Source organism: Callospermophilus lateralis, chromosome 15 (assembly GCF_048772815.1).
Source record: "Callospermophilus lateralis isolate mCalLat2 chromosome 15, mCalLat2.hap1, whole genome shotgun sequence".
Taxonomy (NCBI): domain Eukaryota; kingdom Metazoa; phylum Chordata; class Mammalia; order Rodentia; family Sciuridae; genus Callospermophilus; species Callospermophilus lateralis.
The window spans coordinates 92,916,321-92,936,618 of record NC_135319.1 but is presented as its reverse complement, the minus strand read 5'-3'; the positions used below and the strand labels follow the sequence as shown (position 1 = coordinate 92,936,618).

At 59.6% G+C, this 20,298-nt stretch overlaps 1 protein-coding gene across 18 annotated transcripts in view; it reads right to left on the bottom strand.

The window, feature by feature from the left end:
* Jakmip3 (Janus kinase and microtubule interacting protein 3) overlaps positions 1-18,819 on the bottom strand; it is a 64,511-nt gene extending 45,692 nt beyond the window's left edge. For all 18 annotated transcript variants that reach the window (XM_077105292.1, XM_077105290.1, XM_077105295.1 and 15 more), the window contains exons 1-2: positions 18,685-18,819; positions 2,081-2,578 (exon numbers count right to left, since the gene is read on the bottom strand). In XM_077105292.1, coding sequence (XP_076961407.1) covers positions 2,081-2,578; positions 18,685-18,819 — 633 coding nt within the window. The remainder of the gene's footprint in view (positions 1-2,080; positions 2,579-18,684) is intronic.
* Positions 18,820-20,298: the final 1,479 nt, after the last annotated feature.

Sequence of the window (20,298 nt, the reverse complement as noted above, 5' to 3'; positions counted from 1 at the left end):
CTGTGTAAAGGGAGCTCACACCCAGGTCTCAGGAGACTGGCTCCCATCTCCACGTCCCAGGGAGCCAGAGAGTGTTCCACCAAAGGAGAAGTGGACCCAGCAGGGGGAAGCCGTGGGGCTCCCGCTGGAGGGAGGAGGAGTGGGGTCTCAGGCAGGCCCGAAGGGTCCAGAGGGCAGCTGGCTGGTGGCCGGAGGGGAACAGCTGGTGGGACAGGAGACGGCCCACCAGGACGCCCCAGAGAGGCAAGCACAGGATTTCCCTGTGTTTCTACTGCACTGAGAGGAGCTCTACTCCGCCTCCGGGAATTCTGGGACGGATCAGTGACACAGGCACAGAGAAAACGAAGCAATCGAGAGAGAAACTCAAGGGCAACAAGCAACATGCAAAGAGGCAAGTGACCCCAACTGCGGGTGGCAGGGAGCCTGGGGCCTCACACCCCCACAGGGGCTGCAGCCCAAGGGGGTGGGTCCAGTGCTGGGCGACAGGTTCCCTTTCACCCCTGGGTCTACTCTCCACCCCTGCCAGGCTCTGTGCCAGGAAGGCTGGTCTGCACGGCAGGATGGCCCCCACGGCCCCCCCACAGTGGCCACTGACTGGCTTTGGGATGGGAGGCAGGGAAACCAGAGCGGGGTGACCCTGGGGGCTCCTGGCTGGGCTGGCAGCTGGCGATGGGTGAGGACCATTTCCTGTCCTGAGCCGCTCGCCCATGGTCCGTCCTACTGCCAGGCCTCTGTGGGCTGTCTATTCCTAAGCTCCCCAGGATCTCCTAGGATGCGCCATGAGTTCCTGTCCAGACATGGCCACGTCACTTGGGGGCCGTGAAGAGCGCAGCACTGTGAGGGGCAGGAGGACCTCTGCAGGGGAGAAGCAGAGCCTGGCAGCCGTGAGTCTGGGGAAAGTGCAGGTGAATCGGCAGGAGGCGCGGCAAGCTGAGCGGGGACTGGACCCACGTCGGGGGCGAGGGGACACAGGGACAGGCCTTGGTTAAGAACCAGCCTCCTCCAAGCCATTCAGCAGATGGAAGGTCCTGTGGGTCGGGCAGCAGGCGTTCTGAGAGCCTGGCAGCCACCCCCTTCCTGCACTGAGCAGGCCAGCCACGGGGATCACGCAGCTCCTGCAGGTGGGGAGAGCTCTGGCAGCCACCCCCTTCCTGCACTGAGCAGGCCAGCCACGGGATCACGCAGCTCCTGCAGGTGCGGAGAGCTCTGGGGCTGCTGAGGGCTGCCGCAGGGAGCACCCCGGGAAGGGGAGGCCTCCAGGCCAGGAACCGTGAAGCCGTGTTTCCCTCTGACCCCCAGGTCCTTTCTGCCTGTGTCCAGAGAACTACTTGAACCCTCCAGGGAGCTCCATACGGTGGTGCAGCCTCGAGGCCACCTCTGGAAACCAGGGGCCAGGGAGGGGGGTGGTTGGCCCTGGTGCCTGGTCAGGGGAGATCACGCATCCCTTCAAGGGCAGCTGGTGTCCAGGGCTCTGGGTCCTGGTAGGACTGGGAGGAGCTCCATCTCCCCCAGATGACCCAGCCGATGCCAGGGAGGAGGGTCAGGCCCTTGGCCCCTGAACATTCCTGTCAGCTTCTTAGCCCTGGGCCCTGAGCACACCCACTGGACCGGTGCCTGCCATGTGGACCCTGGCTCAAGAGCTACTGGGATGCACCGGGGCTGCCAGCACTTGCCTCACTGAGGTGTGAAACTGGCCACACTGCCCCAGAGGTGCCCACACCAGGGGAAGCGACAGGCGCCCGGGACCTCCTGGTCTTTCCTCTCGGATCCTAAGAGTCCCTCTAGCTAAGGCGGTGGGACTCCCGCCATCAACAGGCTGAGCCCTGCTTGGCTTCAAGTCACCTGACACTGAGAAGGGGACTTGTGGGAGGGGAATGGGGAAGGTCGGCGGGAACGGGTCAGCAGGGGGGAGGCTTTGCCTGTCCTGTCCTTAGGAGGCTCACATCTCTGCAGTCCTGAGGACCAACAGAGAATGCCAAGTGGGTGTGCAGGGAAAACGGCCCAGAGTGTGAGCCCCCTGCCTGGACCCAAGCCCGCTGGGGCCCTCGCCCGCCCACGGGGCCCGCGCCCGCCCACGTACCAGCCTGCGGATCTCGCGCTCGCACTCCTTCTTGATGCGGCTGATCTCCTCCTGGTGCAGGTGGTACACGCTCCTGATCTCGGCGGCCTTGATCTTGTCCGCCTGCGTCACCAGCGTCAGCGCCTCCTCCACCTGCCTCTTGGCGCCCCTGAGCTCCGAGATCTCCTGCTGCATCTTGACCTTCTCCACCTCGAAGCCCTTCCTGGCCTCCTCCTTGGCCTCGCACAGCAGCACGGTCTTGGCCTTGTCGGGGGCGCCGTCGCGCAGGGCGTTGAGCAGCGCCTGCAGCCGCTGGTTCTCGTTGTCCTTGATCTTGATGACCCGCAGCAGCTCGGCCTCGTGCTGCCGCAGCAGCGCCTCGCGCACAGCCTGCAGCTCCTTCATCTTCTCCTCGTGCAGCTTGGTCTTCAGCTCCGTGACCAGCACCGCGTGCTTGCGCTGCTCGTGCTCGCGCACCTGCCGCAGCTCCTGGCTCTTCTCCCGCTCCACTCTGCTGACCTGGAAGACAGAGGACACTGTGGTTACCCGCCAGGCGCATGCCCGCTCCCGGGAACCGCGAGCTGCGTGGAAAGGGGGCTGCCTTCCATTCTGGGCTGCGCTTAACATGATGATGGAGACCCCAAGGCGAGCCTGCTTGATGGACAGCGTGGCCATGCCCTGTGGCTCTTTAGCACTCCTGGCTGTAGACCCTGACCAGCCTGCCTCCCACCCTCCTCCTTCCCCCTGCCAGCCCTGCCCACCTGCTCTGGTCTCCTCTGCTGATGCAGTCCCACAGAGCATGGCCTGTGCCTCTGTGGGTCCCCGTGCAACCACTCCACCTCCTTTCTGGGTCCCACTTCAGGAGCTGCCACCTAACCCCTGGCACAGGACTGGGTTACTTTCCTCACAGAGCTGATCATTCTGTTAGTCAGCTCTCATTACTGTGACAAATACTTCAGACAAATCAACTTATAAAGAGAAAAGGTTTGTTTGGCTCACAATTTCAGAGGTTCCAGTCCTTGATCAGTTGGCCCATTGCTTTGGGCCCATGATAACACAGCATCACAGCAGGGGCACATGGCAGAGCAAAACCGCTCACCCTGCGGCCAGGAGATGAAGGAAGAAAGGGGCTAGGGTCTCAGGATCCCCTTTCCAGAACAGGATCCCCAAACCAAAGACCTCCCTTAGGCCCCACCTCTTAGAGGTTCCCCCAGCTCCTAGTGACACCCCGGGTGGGGACTAAGCCTTCAGCACATGGGGCTGTGGGCTGCATCTGAAATCAAGCCATGGCACACACCCTGCAAGTCTGTTCATCTCTGTGACTGTCCTGTCTCCCTCCCACCACGGGCAGCCTCTGAGGGTGAGGGTGGCAGGCCACCTGTCCTGTCTCCCTCTGAGGGTGGCCTAAGGCCTGAGCCTAAGCAACTCATTTTTAAAACTCCATTTTATAACTCCAGTCTCCGCACCCTGATAAACTCAGTTAACTCTCTGGCTTGTTGTCTTTGCCCTTATCAAGAAAATCAGGGTGGGGACCACCAGACCAGATGCTTTAACCCTAGGGTAAGTGATGTCACCAAGAGACCCAGTGGCAGCTGATAGGGATTGGAAGTGTGGTCAAAAGCCCCCAAATTTAGTGTGAATGAAGGAGCCCATGAACAGACGTTCAGCCAGCCAATACTGATGCCCACAAGCCGAGAGCCTGATGAGGACCTGGACTGACATCCCATCACTTGTCATCGTTGGCTGATCCTCTGTGTGGTCCTCACTGCTCTCAAACTCCACGCCACATCTTGACCCTGGTGGGAGCCATGAGTTCCCCCTGAGACCCTCTCCTCAACCTGCCTGCCTTGGAGGAGGAGCCTGCCCTGGTTCCTGACCCGATGACCGCGGTCTGAGTGAGTGGGCATCTGTGGACTCAGAGCCCAGGGCTGGAGACTTTAGGCTGGCACTAGAACTCAGCAGGCCGAGGGAATGTCTAAGTGTGTTTGCAGTGCTTAGAATTAATCCAGAATTGTCTGCAGTGAACTGATTATGTCCGTCGCAGTGCCCAGCATTAAGGATCGTCGTTTTCTTGACTCAGAACCTGTAGAGTGAGATCGCAGTGAGTGATCTGATGAACAAAGCGTTGAGGGGCAGAGGCGGTGGACCTTCTTCAGTTCTCCCCTGGCACCGTTAGCCCTCGCGACACTCCCCACCAGGAAAGGCTGACGGGGCTCACTTCGTCCTGCAGTCCTATGGGGTCCACCCCTGGGACTCCCTCTGGGTTCCCTACAGGTACTTCAGTGCTGAAGGTTCCAACCACCAGGCTCTCCTGACCCTGCCAGGGGCCCACCTGTCTGGACTCTGCCTGGCAGGCTGGCAGGTGCCAAAAGCAAGGGCACAGACGCTCACCACCCTTCTATCTGTCATGGACCCCCCTTCCAGCTGGGACCAAGTTCGGGGTGCCTGAGGGTGTTCCTGGGCACCTGGGGGTGTTGGCCCTGAGTCTTTGCCTCCCTTGGCGGGTCACTTCTGCAGGGTTGCAGACCATGCTCTGTGGGGGCTGGGGGTGGAGCGGGGGTGGCACATAGCAGGTCCCCAGGCTGGGCGCGTGGGGCCAGAACAGAGCCCGGCTGCCAGTCCTCTCAGCAGACAGCATCACCTTTGTGGAGACTCCTTGATGGGCACTCAGCAGAGGGCAGTCATGAGTGGCATGTCGCAGAGCAGATGTTTGTGGGATGGGAGGAGATGCAGGAGACAGCGGGCGGAACAGTCCAAGGTTAGGCGGGTGGAGACCTGCGTTGGGTCCTGTGGAGTGAAACTGGGCCCACGCTCGCCTCACGGCGGCCCTTCGCCCAGAGCCTGTGACTTCACCATCCTCCCGGGTCTCGGCCTGAGTCGACGTCAGACATGGGGAAAGGCAAGGGGTGGTCTCCAAAGCCCACGGCAGCAGGGCTCCCATCAGGCAGCTGCAGATACAGCGTCCAGGAGACGCTTCTGCTCCTGGAGAGCCGTGGGAGGCTGCCTCGATGGCCCCGCTTCTCAGCAGGCAAGGGCAGCTCTGCCTTCCAGCCCCAGAGACTGAGGGACAAGGGCAGAGGACACACAGCCCTAGGTGGCTCAGGGTGCGTGGGGAGCGTGAAGCGGCTTTCCGACGACTCGTAAAGGGAACTGTTCAGGAAGAAGCACGGCGGTCTTCCTGAGGCCCACCACTGGCTCTCACAGCAGCCTGCGGCCTGGGGGACCGAAGCCGGGGTGCTGGCCCTGGACACTGCCAGGCCTGGGGGTGCCCGGCTGGCCCTGGATTAGCAGTGAGGACTTTCCCTCCCCCGGGTGCCCTGTCCCTTCGGCAGGCTCCCAAGGCCACGGGTGGAGGTTTCTTCACTCAGGGGTGGCGCCTGCGTGCTATCTGGCTGCCGTGGAAAGGCAAGATGAACTTTGACTCTTCCCCCAGCCCTCGGGTGCCGAGGGCAGGAGTCGGTTCCCTGCCGAGGAACTGGTGCCTTGGGAATATGTGAACCTGGACGTCCTCAATGGGCTTCGTTCTTTGCACATCTCATCCTCGCCACAGCTGTGTGTCCCCCTGGCCAGCGGCCCTCTCCAGATGCCCCTCGAAGCCCCAGGTGGCCCCAGCAGTCTCCATGCTCTGACGGAGACCCTGCCGCTCCTCTTGCTCCTCTCCCACAGCGCTGTTCTCCAGGGGCCCTGACTTCTCTTCATGGGAAATGGCACTTCAAGGTCACCACCGGGCCCTGGGCTGCTCACTGCTTCTGGGGAGGTCAATGTGGGAACTTTTCAGGAGACAGATGCTATTTCACATTTGGTTTTATATAGACGTGCACAAACCACATTACATGTAATAGTATAAGGTTATATGCCATATCTTATGCTAAACAAAACATATCACAAACATTTGTCACCCACATGTGTGTGCGTGCCTGAATGTGCCCACACCACACGCACACACGTGCACCTTGTGAATTAACACTGACATGTACGGCTTCCGACTCAAACCCAGGGCTACAGAGCTCCTGTTGAACTTGTGGAGCACCGCGGTGTCTGTTCTCTCACACCAGAGCCTTGTTCTCCAGGAAACAGGCGGGGACGGAATCCCCGACACTCATCTCATCCACATTTGGACACCCTGCAGTGGTATCCATGCTGATCCCAGCACCGCCAACCCGACTCCCCACAAGGGCTGGACCTCTCAGGTCTTCTCACGCCCCCAAGGCCGCGTGGCCAGCTCCCACAGCTGTGTTGCCCAGCTGCTCCCTCCCGCCCCTCTTGTTCAATTTTTCCCTGAGGAATTCCAAAGCATTCCTTTGTTTCCCACTGGCCTGTGCAGACAAAGCCTACCAGGCCACCCTGGTAGCAGCCAGCACTGAACTCACCACAGAAGCCTTGGAGAGGAACGCTGGCATCATCAGCCCAGCGCCAGGTATTGAGAGCACGGGTGTAGTGCCAGAGAGAGCCAGCGGCATGTCCAAGTGACCCAAACCTGGGAGCCACGGCTTTCAGTCTAGAAAACCCAATGTGTCCACAGGGGGTGCCCACAGGAGGTGTCCACAGGGGGTGTCCACAGGGGTGTCCACAGGGGGTGCCCACAGGAGGTGTCCACAGGGGGTGTCCACAGGGGTGTCCACAGGGGGTGCCCACAGGAGGTGTCCACAGGGGGTGTCCATAGGGGGTGACCACAGTGGGTGGAGCGGGCTTGTGCCAACACCCAGGCTCCCAGGAGATACTGCCCCTGCAAGTGCTTCTGCTGGGTCTCCAGACGGGGGTGCACTGGGCGTAGCCCCAGAGTGGCCAGGGACAGCAGGCTGCTGGCCAGCACAAACCCCAGGACGGTGAGAGCTTTGTGCTCACCATGACTGAGAGAAAGAGAGAGATCTGCAGCACCCAGACTTGGGCACCTGGAGTTGTGCCTAGAAGCCTCCGGTCATTGCCCTACACAGCAGAGCCGCCAGGCCAGCACCCCACCTGGAGACAGCCCCCCACCTGGAGACAGCCCCTCGGCAGGAGTGACTTCTGATGGGCACTGCCCCTTCCAGGATGACAGGTCTGCAGGAGGGACATCCTGAGCAGGTGGAAATGCCCTTGGTGACGGAGGTTTCTGTGAGCTGCTGTGCAGAACCTGAAGAGACCAGCAGCTGCTGTGGGACCCAGGCTGCCCGACCACGCAGGCCACTGGCCCCTGCCCCAGTTCCTCCTCCCCTTAAGCTGGCGCTCCTGTGAGCAGCCGGAGGACAAGGCTGCGGGGCGGGGCTGGCTCTGCCTTCCCATCTGGCCACAGTGACCAACGCTCCCTGCTTTCCTGGTGTGTCAGAGTCAGAGTTCTGGCCCAGACTCCAGTGACATCTGTGCCATCAGCTTTTCACTGCTGTGAACAAAGGACCTGAGAGGATCAACTAAGAGGGAAAAGTTGACTGGGGCTCAGGGTCTCAGAGGCCTCAGCCTACAGATGGCCGGCTCCATGCCTGGGGCTCAGCATGGGGCAGGTCATCGAGGCAGGGTGTGGGGAGGAAAGTGGCCCAGAGAGCACCCCTCCAGCCGCACCCCACCTTCCCTCAGCTACGCCCAGTGCACCCCGTCTGGGGACGGAGGCACTGAAGGGGCTCAGGCTCCTGGGACCCTCCCCTCCCCTGAGCCTCGAGCCCTGTCTGTCTCCATGTGAGCTTCCGGGGATTAGCTTCAGCTAATCCACAACAGCATCGTTGTCTTGGTGCCTTTGGGTTCCTTCTGCAAAGCCTGCAGGGATGCTGCTCCACTTACTCCTCTCCAGCTGATGTTGATGAGACAGACGCTGTCATTCCTGGTGTGGTTCAGAGCTCTGGAGTGGCCCCCCGGGGCCCGGCCGGGTTTGTCCCACGGTCACTGCTACTATGCACGGTGGGTTCTGGTGGCACTCCTGTGCCTCTGCTGGTGTCCACTGGAGGGTTAGCGGCTGTGACCCTTGGGTGACTTCCTCAGTGTCCTCCAGGGTGAGGAGGGGCAGAGCTGTCAGAGAGGCCCAAGTGTCCAGCAGCCATTCCCAGTGTTGTTTATCCTCGCGGCCCTGATGGGGGGCTGGGGACTTGGGGGGAGTGGTCGATGCCCCTAAAAGTCCTTCTAAAAGGCACTTGGATCAGAGACGGGCTCTCTTGGTGCCTCGAGTGCTGGGCAGAGTGGCCCACTCACAGGTGCCTGGGCCCGCCCTTCTTCTCAATGCACATCTCTGTGCAGAGGCCCCTGTCCCCAAGGTCACGCCAAGCTCACCCACCAGCACCGCCGGTCTGAAAAGTGGCTCATCTCTAGGCAGGTCGGGCCAGGCGCCTCCCTCCCTCCTCTCATGGAGAGTGACCACAGCAGACGCTCCTGGCCATGCAGTCCGGCTGGCACCTGAGGAGTGGCTGGAAGACCAGCCACAGCCACCTCTCCATGGGACATGGAGCTACCGTGAGTCACCACTCACAATGACCACCACAGAGGTTGCTCCATGTGGCCTTCCTGCCCCCCAGCCGCTGTCCCTCACAGTGTTCACCATCAAGTAAGCATTTCCTCCAGGACCCACATCACAAGTGGCTTCCGGTCCACCGCGCAGGCTGCCTGGTGTCCGGGGATGGGCACATGCTGCCTAGCACTGCTGAATGTCTGGGTTGTCACATGTTCGTGGATTGGAATGACTTGGCCCAAACCTCTGTTCCTGGGTGACGACTCTGGCCCACAGAAGCCCATGTGCAGTGAGCCCCTGAGTTAATGCCCTGGTTGCTAAGCAACTGAGCCACAGCCAATCCTAGGCTGAGGCTGCCAGATGATGCCCAATAAGCACCCGGCAGTCTGCACCCATCCCCATCAGGTGACCTCCCTGCGTTTCCTGCCGCTGGTCATAGGAGCAGGTCCCCACCTTGCTGGGGGACACTGGGACCCCAGCAGGGCTGCAGGGTTCTGCAGGGCTGCAGGGTTCTCAGATCTTTTCTTACTCAAGTCAACTTTGTTTAATTGAACTGGTCTCCGTTCTTTCTACTCACATTTTCAAACTAACTGATCCAATATTTTATGGATTGCACCTTTGAAGGCATGATTTAAAAGAATATCATGTTTAAAAGGTCAGTTATTTTCCTCATCTAAGTAAATACAAAAGCATTCAAAATTTTGATCCACATGGAAAACATGTGTATAAACTGAATAAATAAACTTTATGCTAAAGATTAGCCAGTTTCCCCAATTCTATTTACACTATAATCAATCTTTTCTCTACTTAACTTAAAAACTGTCTTTATGCACTGGGGCTCAGACAGAAAAGGAGCAACCTAAAAATGCATTTAAACAGAGGGGATTCAGAGTCAGGGACTAGGAACAAGGGCAAGGGCAGAGGAGCATCCGGGGCTGGTGTGGGGCCAGGGGGCCAGGAGTGGGCTCCCCACTGGGGGCTGCAGGGCATAGGCCCGGCAGACACTAGAATTACGGAAGGGGTCACCTGGTCAGCTTCAGAGACCACCTGCTCACAGGCAAGCATCTGGTCAGGTTGGTGCTGGAACTCACAGGGATGCCAGGCTGAGCCAGAGCTGACGGAGGTACACGGCCACTCGCAGAGGTGCCACCTCGCCAGAAGCAGGAAGAGGGCCTGTCCCCCTCCCAGCCCTCTAGCTGGTCAGTGGGCAAAGGAGTCAGGAAATGTGGTCTGTGGGGCCCCTGAGTTGGTACAACGCCCCTCCCCATCTACTGTCCACCTTGAAATGCCTTCCAGTTCCTGAGTGGTCATCCTTCCAGGTTAGAGCGCAGGGCCTTCGGTCTCAGCTCCACCCTGGACCTTGGGCTACTCATGAGCCTCCCTGAGCCTCTCTGATGCCGTCACACGATGGGAAGCAAGAAAGCAGCCGAGGTTCTCAGATGGCAAATTCCTGCACAGGACCAGCCACCTCGCACTTTCTCTTCTCCACCTGGTGTGGAAGGCGGACCTATCTCATCTGCCTTTTTAGCCTCAGGGTGAAGATGGGCTGACTCACCAGTGAATGGATGGAGGGAGGGCCTGGTGGAGCAGCGGGGAGGAGGCTGGCCTTGATCATCAACCCTCTTTGTCACGTGTGCTGCCTCCTGTGGATGCTGCCTGCCCAGGGTCCTGTGCATGGACACATAGCTCCTCCCTCCTGAGCCCAGCGCTCTGAGCCATCGTTTCCATGTGGAGAGTGGGACTCTTCTGAGCCACACTCCCTCAGATCACCATTTCACAGCTCTGGCTGCATGGTGGCTTTGCAAAATATAGACTTTTGGTCTCATGGACCAAAATAAGGACTTACAGGCACAGGGGCAGCTTGGTGTTTGGTCTTAAATTTCTTTTCCCCAGCTGAGTCAAATGTGGGCCACAGTGGAGAGCACTGCTGAGGTGAAGCCCCCAGGACCTGAGCTGACCACACCAGGGGTTTAGTAAGAGATGAGAGGAAAATGGGGTGTGTGTGCTGCAGAGGCCCCAGGGGAATGAGGGAAAGCCCATTCAGCCGACCCCCCACGTGTACATACACCCAGACACGCCATGCACACACAGACACATCCTGCACACACCCAGACACACCATGCACACACAGACACACCATGCACACACCCAGACACACCATGCACACACAGACACGCCATGCATACACAGACACGCCATGCACACTCAGACACGCCATGCACACTCAGACACGCCATGCACACAGACACGCCATGCACAACCAGACATGCCATGGACACAGAGACACACCTTACACACACATACACACCATGCACACACCCAGACACACCATGCACACACAGACACACCATGCACACACAGACATGCTATGCACACACAGACATGCTATGCACACAGAGACACACCATGCACAGACACACCATGCACACACACAAACTGCCAGAGACATGCACACATAGTCACACCATGCACACACATAGACATGTTATGCACACAGAGACACACCATGCAGAGACACACCATGCACACACACAGACATGTCATGCACAGAGACACTCCACACACACAGACTCACCATCCACACACAGACATGCCATGCACACACAGAGACACACCATGCACCCATTGACACGCCATGTACACACAGATATGCCATAAACACAGAGACACACCATGCACACACAGACACGCCATGCACACACAGACACGCCATGCACACACAGACACACCATGCACACACAGAGACACACCATGCACACCCACGCACACATAGACACACATGCACACAGACACTGAGAATGCTCACAGTCACACACATGCACACAGTAATGGCTCTTAGAAGCCTTGCTGAGCGCCACAGTGAGGCTCTGAAATGCATAAGCGGCAGAGTTGTTTCTGGAAAATCCAATAAACCTCCCCTAATAGAACCCAGAATGCCTCTTCTACTCACATCTGCCCAGAATTGGGTCACATCCCGAGAGCCGGGGATGCTTTTCCGCCAGTGGCGTAACAGATGCCCTGGCTGCAGGGAACACGGGCGCTCGCACGTGCTTCTGGGGGATGCTCCAGCCCCCTCACAGGGCCCTGCAGTGGGGCGGCCCTGCCCAGCTGCAGGGAGTGCAGCAGGGGTGACCTGGGGAGGAGCAGCCAGAGGCCAAGCAGTCCTGCCACAGGCCTGGTGACCTGCAGGACAGAGGAGGAGGCCTAGACAGTGTCAGGGCGAGAGGGCAAACCTGGGAGGTGAGCAAGGGCAGGAGGTGGTAGGCTGCAGACCGCCAGGCCCCAGGCCCCACGTGGGGCCAGAGCAGCCTTCTCTGGGGGGACTCCAGCGTAGCCACCTGCACAGCCTGGCCTTCCGGGCAGCTCCAGCTGGTGCCTGGCCACTCACACTGCAACGGTAGGGCTGGCTTTGACCCTCAGGCCAGACCTTCGTCCTAGGAGGGACCAAGCCCGACTCACTCAGGTGAGATCTTTGGGTGCACAAAGCCAGTGCTCCTGGGCAGGTGTCCACAGCCCCAGTCCTCACTGGGTGGCGCCTAACAGGGAGAGGGGCTTTAAGGAATCTTGTGCTGTCCCCCAGAGCAGAACGGTGCTGCTCCGACTGGCCAGAGGTGGGCCGTGCTCACAGGGACCACCAGATGGAATCAGGAGCTGGGGAGCGGGAAGGCCCGCCAGGTGTCATCCAGGAGAGCGAGGTCTGAGGCTGAGACTGTGCTGGTGTTTTCAACTGCAGAGAAGAAGGCGTTTTTCCTAATAAGTAGCAAAACCACCCAGAGTGCCCTGACCTGGGGGCCCTGGGGGCCCTGACAGTGCCGGCAAGCGCTTCCTGCTGCAGACAGGGCGGAGCCGCCCAGAGCCGGCATCCCTCACATGAGCTTCTGGCAGGTTCCTTTATGGATGAGAGACAGCACAGAGCGAGTGTCACAGGGCGCTCCTGGCTCTCGAGTCAGTCCCCGAGCCCTCAACAGCAGGAAGGTAGAGGAGTTCTAGTTAAACGGGAAACAACGCCCTTATTTTCATAAAAATGGTCCTCTGCCGACTCCAGGGACTAGTGCTTAGAGTGTGGGCCATCCTCAGAGGTCGGTCTGTAAGGACTCGCTCTCGCCACACACAGATCTGAGGCAAAGGCACCCTGCCCCACCCGCCCCACCCGTCCCACCTGCCCCACGACAGTGTGAGGATCAGGGGGAAGCACAGTGCGAGATCCAAAGTTTGTGCCCTGGAAAGGCCCAAACAGGCAACTGAGCTGCGGGGCAGTGGCCACCAAGCCTCAGCTGGCCATGGGTGGGGCCTAGTAGCTTCTGGGAGGGTCTCAGAGGGAGCCTTTGGTCACTGGGTGTGGCTCAGCTCAGCAGGCCCTGACCCACCCCAACCAGGTCTGGGGCTGACTCCCGAGCTCTGTCTGGTGAGCAGTGGTTGGTTCTGATTCAGGCAGATGGGCACCTGGCACCCAGGTACCCTCCTGGACTGCAGCTGCACCCACAGGGCTTCGCAGTCACCCACCTCTGCTAGGGTCACAGCTGCCACCCTGTGGTTCTCCACATGCTGGCTACGCATGTGCCAGTGAAGGCTGGCTGAGCCGACCGACATGACGGCACAAAAGCCACCCAGACTTGTACACGTCACAGCCAACAGTGAGGCAGGAAACAGAAGGAATGTGTACCTCGGGGTCATTTACCACGTGCCCAAAACACCCAGCGCCTGGGACACATGCTGAGAAATGACCTTCTGTGCTGAAAACGAGGTGTCAAATAGGACTCCACCAAAGGGGAGAAGGAGGCCCATCCAGGGGTCCAGACTCCCACGCCCCAGCAACCTGCGGACTCCCTGCAGCCCCACCTGCAGGAGGTCACAGAGCAGAAACAGACAAGGCATCCAGACTTGTGCAGACGGCAAAGAACCGAGACGACTGGGACGGTTCTGAAGACCAAGAACAGGCACAGCACAGCCGCGTCTCGCTCTGAGGGGTCCAGGCTGGTGCTGGCACCGGCACCAGGACAAAGGGTCACCAAGCAAGTGTCTGCAAACAGGCCAGCAGTCACTGCAGCTGCCTGGTGAGCCTCTGCTGTACTCGGCAGGAGTGGCGGCCGCGCTGTCTCCTGGGGCAGCTGGAGCAGGCCACGCTCGCTGGCCTTGGTGGCAGCGGTGGCTGCTCTCAGGGCTGGCAGCTAGTTTGCCCTCCTCGTGATGACAATGGAGGCAAAGGGTTGAGCAGAGAAATGGGAGGACGGAGCTCAGGCCTGGCCCAGGCCCCCTTGGTCCCGGCTGAGCTGGGCAGGCCTGCAGCCACACAGCCAGGGGCTCCGTGCTGGGCAGGGTGAGGAACAGGCCCACAGTGCGGTCTCATCAGAGCCACACACGCGTCCATCTTGCAGGACAGTGAGCGACAGTGCCATGCCCTAGGGGAGTCCTTTAAAAACAAATAAATAAACAAATGGTGCCTGAGCAATTTCATATCCAGCCAGAAGAAAGCCTCGACCCCACCACGTCAGGCAGACAAGTCAGTGCCAGGTGGGAACTGGATACACCAAAGACAGAGGATGGAGCTCCCAGAATAAGACCCCGGAAAGTGTCTCTGTGGCCGTGGCGGCACCAAGGATTTTCTCCAGGGAACACTCAAGGGAAAAGCTGCCACATCCTTCCCAGGTCCCGTCCTCAGAGCATCCTGCCGTGGAGGAACGCCCTCATCCCTTCAGCCATTTCCTCAGCCTGCACAAGCAGGGCTCAGGTCACACCCGGAGCGTGTGCATGACTCTGCATATTTTTCCTTGAGATGATTCCTGAAAGCAGGATCGCTATCAGCACCTTCCAGGCCTTGATACCTGCTGCCCAGTCCCTTGCAGATGGAGTCCTACTCCACCGTCTTCCAGAAGGTTCTGAGCCATCTCTTTCTTCACTCCAACTAACCACGTGGGAAGGGGCAGTGTTGCAGAGAAACTGAACACACCCCTGCTTTAATCTGTGCACCGTGGAGTACTCCTTCCTATGCTTCTGACTCAGGATACTGGCAGTTTGCTGAGCGAGTCCACAGAATCTGGGAGGTGGTGGTTGAGTTGAAAAGCAGGTCAAGACCAATCAGTGGGCGGTGAACTTGGGTGACAGGTGCCTGGAGAGTAGGGGTGCACAGAGCTGTTGCAGGGTAGGTGCATTTCTTGCTGTAGGCCATTCTAAAACTGGTGGTCAGTCTTTCAAAACCCAGCAGTGTGAGTGCTCTGATCTAGAAATCCAAGTGTGGAGCAGAAAGTGGGACAGACAGACAGACACCACTGAGACCTGAGCAGGGAGACCAGACCTAGGAAGCAGGGCTGGTGAGGAAGGAGGTGGGAAGTGTCTGATGCATGCACAGGCTGAGGCCAGACTCTGGGAGGAGGCCCAGACTCCTGCCTGTCCAGGGAGAATCCAAATACCCAAAGCCCAGCTATTCCCAAAGCTCCTCACAGGATGATATTCCCATTGCTACAAGCACAGAAGCTTCGAGGCATGTACCACAGTGTCACAAGGTCCTCAGCGGACTGGCCAGAGACTCTTTTTTTAAATTCAAGACATTAGCACAAAGCTCTGTGGACACAGAGCCACTGGGACTTCGTAAACAAAAACACTGAACAAAGAACAATGGCACACAGTAATGAGCCAGAGAGAATGGCCTTCAGGACACTCTAGAGACCTGCCAACTGGAGGCAGAGTGTTCCTGAGCAAGCAGGTCCAGGCAGAGGGCGTCCAGACTGCCCCTCTGCTGGCCACACGGCTGTCGCTGAGGGCTCCACGCCACCCCCCAGGCCCCCTCTCTCCCTACCTGCCTCCTGGAGACTCCTACTCCACCCCCGAGGCCCTGTGCTCTCTGAGGAGCAGCAGACATACCTCAGCTGCCCACCAGAGACCTTGGCTAGCTGTCAGTCTCCCGGTGACCAGACTTCCTGCTCAGTAGAGGGCAGGCTCAGCCATCAGCTTGGGAGCCAATCTGCTTGTGTGTCCACCCTCACATTCACGCTGAGCTCTGGTGCATCCTGGCCTTCCTTGTGGTCCACCGCTGCGGTCCATCACGGCCACACCCTTGGCCAGGGCACAGGGAGCTCAGAGCAGGCCACTGTTGGCTCTGTTCCTTGGCCCCTGCCACAGTCCTGGTGGTGATTTTAAACAGCTGTCTGTGTAACAGCAGGCAGTCCTCCACATGCCGGGCATCCTCCTCGAAGCGTGGGCTGGAAATACTCAAAGCAAACTCGGCATCTGTCCCCACAAGCAGACCTTCCCTTGTCATTGTTTCCTCAACAACTCAATGTGGCGACTCTCTACGCAGCGTTTCTGTGGGACTAAGCCCTGAAGTCGTCCAGAGATCTTAGACTCACAGGAGGCTGTGCACAGGCCCCGGAAAAATACTGTGCCATCTGATGGGAGGGACGGGACCCTGCGGCCCTGGGTATCCAAGGGGTCCTGGAGCCACTCCCTCAGATACCACAGGAGGACCGTGTTTTCATCTGCCAACAACACACTTTTGTTCGTGATACGTGGAAGCGAGTCAGATCCCATCCAGTGTCCACAGCCTTCGGAAGCTGCTTGTGCCTGGAGCACGCCCAAGCTCCCTGCCCACAGGGGACCCAGCAGTCTCTTTCTAGGGGATGGCTTTCCTTGTCCCAGAATGGCGTCAATAGTAACCTTCCCTCTCCCAGGTGTCCGGCTCCAGGCGACGATTGTGATTCCCTCACCCACCTGCCCAGCGCTGCTGGCCTCTCCACAACCTGCCTCTGAGGCTGCTCCAGCCTGGCCTCCACCCACACCGACCCCACCTGGAGACATCCGTCCCGGGCTCGTACTCAGGGTCTCAGCTCAGGGCCGGTCTTCGGGACCTCAGTGCGGTGCGGGGTGCCTGCTGGCTCTGACTTCCCCTTGTCTGGTTCCCGAGTCTCCCCCACAGGACCACCAGCCCCCACGCCAGCACTCGGCCAGCATTCCTGGGTGGGTGCTCAGGAGGAGCCGCCCTGGGCAGCCCTGCAGGGCAGCACAGCACTCTCCAACCCTCACACGGCCTCCACGGGCTTCCTAACACGCAGGTCTGCTCCCAACGGGCACCTTGTCCAGTCTCAGAAGTGTCCCTTGGCCAGGGCCCATCCTGCTGCAGGGTGGTGCTGGGCAGGGCAGCGGCCAAGGCCCCAGGAAGGCAGGCAGCAGGGGCCTTTCAGGGCTGGGAGCGGGTGCCTGATGCCCAGTGTCGTCTGTCTCTTCTGCTTTGGAGCAGCTGCCCCTGGCTGCTTTAAGACAGCGGAGCCTGCCGCGCAGGGTTCCCAGGGAGACTGCCCTGAGCCCCGCTCCCGGTCCAGCTGCCTCCCTCTCAGCAGGTGGGTGTCCTCCTGGAGCTGGTCCCATGAGGCCAGCACCTGGAGAGGAGTCCTGGCCTTTTGCTCTGTTTTGGGTTTTGCGGTACGGGGGGCTGAACCAGCGTGCTTTACCTCGGAGCTACATCCCCAGACCTTTCCTTTTTTACTTTTGAGGCAAGCCCTCACTAAGTTCAGTTGCTGGCCTCAAACTCACGCTCCTCCTTCCTCAGCCTCCGAATAGCTGGGGCTACAGGGGTGCACCATCCCACCCTGCCAAATTCACATTTTCTATTCCCTCTCTGGCCTTGACTTAAGCAAATATTCTACAGACCAAGACTCGGCCATATTTAGAGGTGAGTAGGCAGTGCCAGTTTCAAGTGAGGTGAGAACAGGGCAGATCTGTGAATGCTTCCTGCAGCCTCGTTTCTAACTGCAACAGGAAGCTGCAGCTTCTCAGGAAGTCCCCAGGCCAACTCAGCCCCGGAGATCTCGCCTGCAGAAGGGACTATGGCGGGAGGAGGAACAGGGCTCTGGAAAAGACACACTGGGACAGGTCAGGTGCGGGCAGCATTTGCTGAGGGACAGTGGCCCCAAGGCCATGGGAGCAGGCACACCACTGGCTCACCGTGCCACCCCTTCTAGTGTAGGCGAGCAGCCCCGGCCCAGCCTCCCTCCCTTCCTCCTCAGCACCGCCTGTGCTGGGAGCTGCTCCTGTCCTGTTTTGCAGGAGGAGCTGGTGGCAGGAGGGCTGGGGACAGGAGGGCTGGGGACAGGAGGGCTGGGACTAGGACAAGGCTGGCAAGCTTCCCAGTGAGGGGCCAGCTGGTAACGTGGCAGGCTTGTGGGGTCTGCCCCTAGACCAGAGGAAGGCCAGGTCCCCTCAGGACTTCCCTTGTGAACCCTGGGTCCAAATTCCACATCGTCATCAGGGAACAGGACTCAAGTTTTGCCACCGCCAGGAGGACAGTACGAGGAGGCCGGGTGACAGAATGACCTGCACGGTGACCGCACGTCCTCCAAGAGCAATACTTTTGCCAGCAGGAAGAAAGGGACAGAGAATTACAGCCTGGGGCAGGACACCAGCCCCGAAGTCCAGGGCCTCCCGACCTCCGGGAGTCACCCTGCCCTGAGCTGTCCACTCAGTCTAGGGTCACCTTTTCTCTCCAGATCATTTTTCTGCTTTCTCCTGCCCAGGAACTCACCTGCCCTTCCCAGTGGCTCCTGAGGGGAGGTGCAGGCAGGAGGAGAGGACAAAGGTCATGCCAGAGATGGAAGGAGGTTGGGGCCAGGGGCCTGGCACTGAGCAGGCCCCTCACGCTCTCCCCAGAGGCCACCCCCAGCCTCCAGCACAAGCTCAGTCCCTCTCTAAACCTTCCCTGTAGGTTCCCAGGACCTCGGAGCCTGGATGTCCAGACTAGAGGTTGCCGTGCCTCCCACCCAGGGTCTGCTGGGCTCCACACCCCTGCTCAGCCTGCTCAGCTCCTCCAAGTGTGGCCACAAGTGCTGATCCTCCCCACCAGCCGAGGTCCCCTTTCTCCCTGTCCTCACAGAGGGGCCACCTCAGCCCAGTCTGTGGAACTCAAGTCCACCGTGGAGCTGGGTGGAGAGTCGGCGTCACTCCCAGGGATGGGCTGTTTAAAGCCCCGACGCCCCATGTGGAGGCTGTCCACCAGGTGGGCATCCTCCCCCTCGGAGGGGCCATCTCCGTGGTGCCTCTGCCCACAGAACCCTCTGGCCACTTTCCACTCCCCTCCGGAGACCTGTCTGTCCTGAGTCCCCTTGGGAACCTCTGGGGGCCTGTGGGACTGGGGGTGGGCACTCCTGCAGAGACCCGACTGGCCCCCCAGGCTAGCCTCGGGGCTCTGGGGCAGGCGGAAGGGAGGGAGGGGCTGGCTGGGGGGGCCCACCTTGCTCTTCTCCTGCTGCAGCTCGATCTGGATGTCGGTGAGCTTGGCGCGGAGCTCCTCGTTGGCGGCCTGCAGTGCAGCAAATGCCTCCGCCTTGTCCCCCTTGGCCCGGCTGCCCGCACCCTTCTTGGACATGGTGAGGCTGGGTAGCCAGAGGGACGCCCAGGGGCAGGTGCTCCGTCTGGGCTGGGTGTCCACGCTCCCAAAGGTGACTCCTTGGTGGCCACTCCACTACATTGTCTCCTCACCTGGAGGGAAAGCACAGCTGAGTGAGTGTAGCCAGATGCCCATGTGGAGCTGGGGCTCAGGAGGCTGGGGCAGGCTGTGCCCAGACCCCAGGGCACCTGCCCCCTCCCTCCCGTCATGTCCCCAGTGGGCTGCAGACCCAAGGCATAATTAGCACTCAGCGTTGTTCACTCTCCAGCTTTAGGAGGAGGAACCTGGCACCCAAGTTCAGACCCAGAATTTTGTACGTGGTGTGAGGCAGAGATGGCAGAGTGGGCAAACCAGGCCCTCTTAGGTGGTAGAGTGGAAGGCCACGGCTCCAGCCCCCTCCCAGGACCCCAGAACTTTGCCCAGGAAACTTCCAAGATTATTGAGAGCAGGGTCCCGAAGGGGACGAGCACGTTGTTCAGAGCACGTTACCGACACAGCCGAGGGCAGCAGCCTCATGCCCACCGGTGGAGAGCTGAGAACGTGGTCCACGGTAGGAGGGAGACCTGCCTTTCAGAGGAAGGGACTCGTCATGTGGGAGCCCCAAGCACATGCCACCCCGTGAGTAGAGCCAGTCACAAGAGGACCACCCAAAGCAGTCCACTTACATGATGTCTGGCCAGTGAGACAGCAGGCAGAGTGGACACGGTGGGGCCAGGGAGAAAGCAAGGAGCCTCCTGGGGCAGAGACCGGGTGGGGGAGGAGAAGGTCTGAGATCTGATGCTCAGAGTGCGGAGGAGCGTCCACCCCGAGCGTGCTCCATGGAGCTCTGGATGGCGGGTCTCACACTACGTGGCTTTTGCCGCAGTTGAGAACATGTTCTAAACATGGACCCTCCCCAGGGAGGGAGCGCACACTGCAGGCTTCAGGACTCGAATCTGGGGAGGACAAGAGCACTCAGTGTGTCTCACTTTCCAACTAAAAGTGAGTACCCAGTGGTCCCTTCTGAGATGTAAGAATGGGCACAGCCATTGCTTTACAGAAGGGACACTGGGCATTTGAAATGCTCTCCAGGGGTGGTACAAATGGCTTCACAATAACAGAGCTGGACACAGGGTCAACATAGGGTGCATGGGTGTGCTTCTGCATGTGCTGGCATTGACTGTGACCCAGGGCCACCCATCAGCTCAGGATATGAAGGACATCTTGGCTGAGGATGGGACCCTAGCTGAAGAGCCCACAACCCAGACTCATGGCCAAGGCCATGATGACCCAGAAGAGTGCAGGCCCTAATCTGTTGGAAGCTGCAAGAGCCACGCCTCTGGCTAAGATGAACACAGATCAGGCCACCTGAACAAGTAGGCGATAGATGGAGGGATGGACATGAGCCAGGCAGGTGAGCAGGTGGGCAGGCAGATGGTGGGGGGCTCTCTTCTCTCTCCACCTCTAACTACAGGTCCA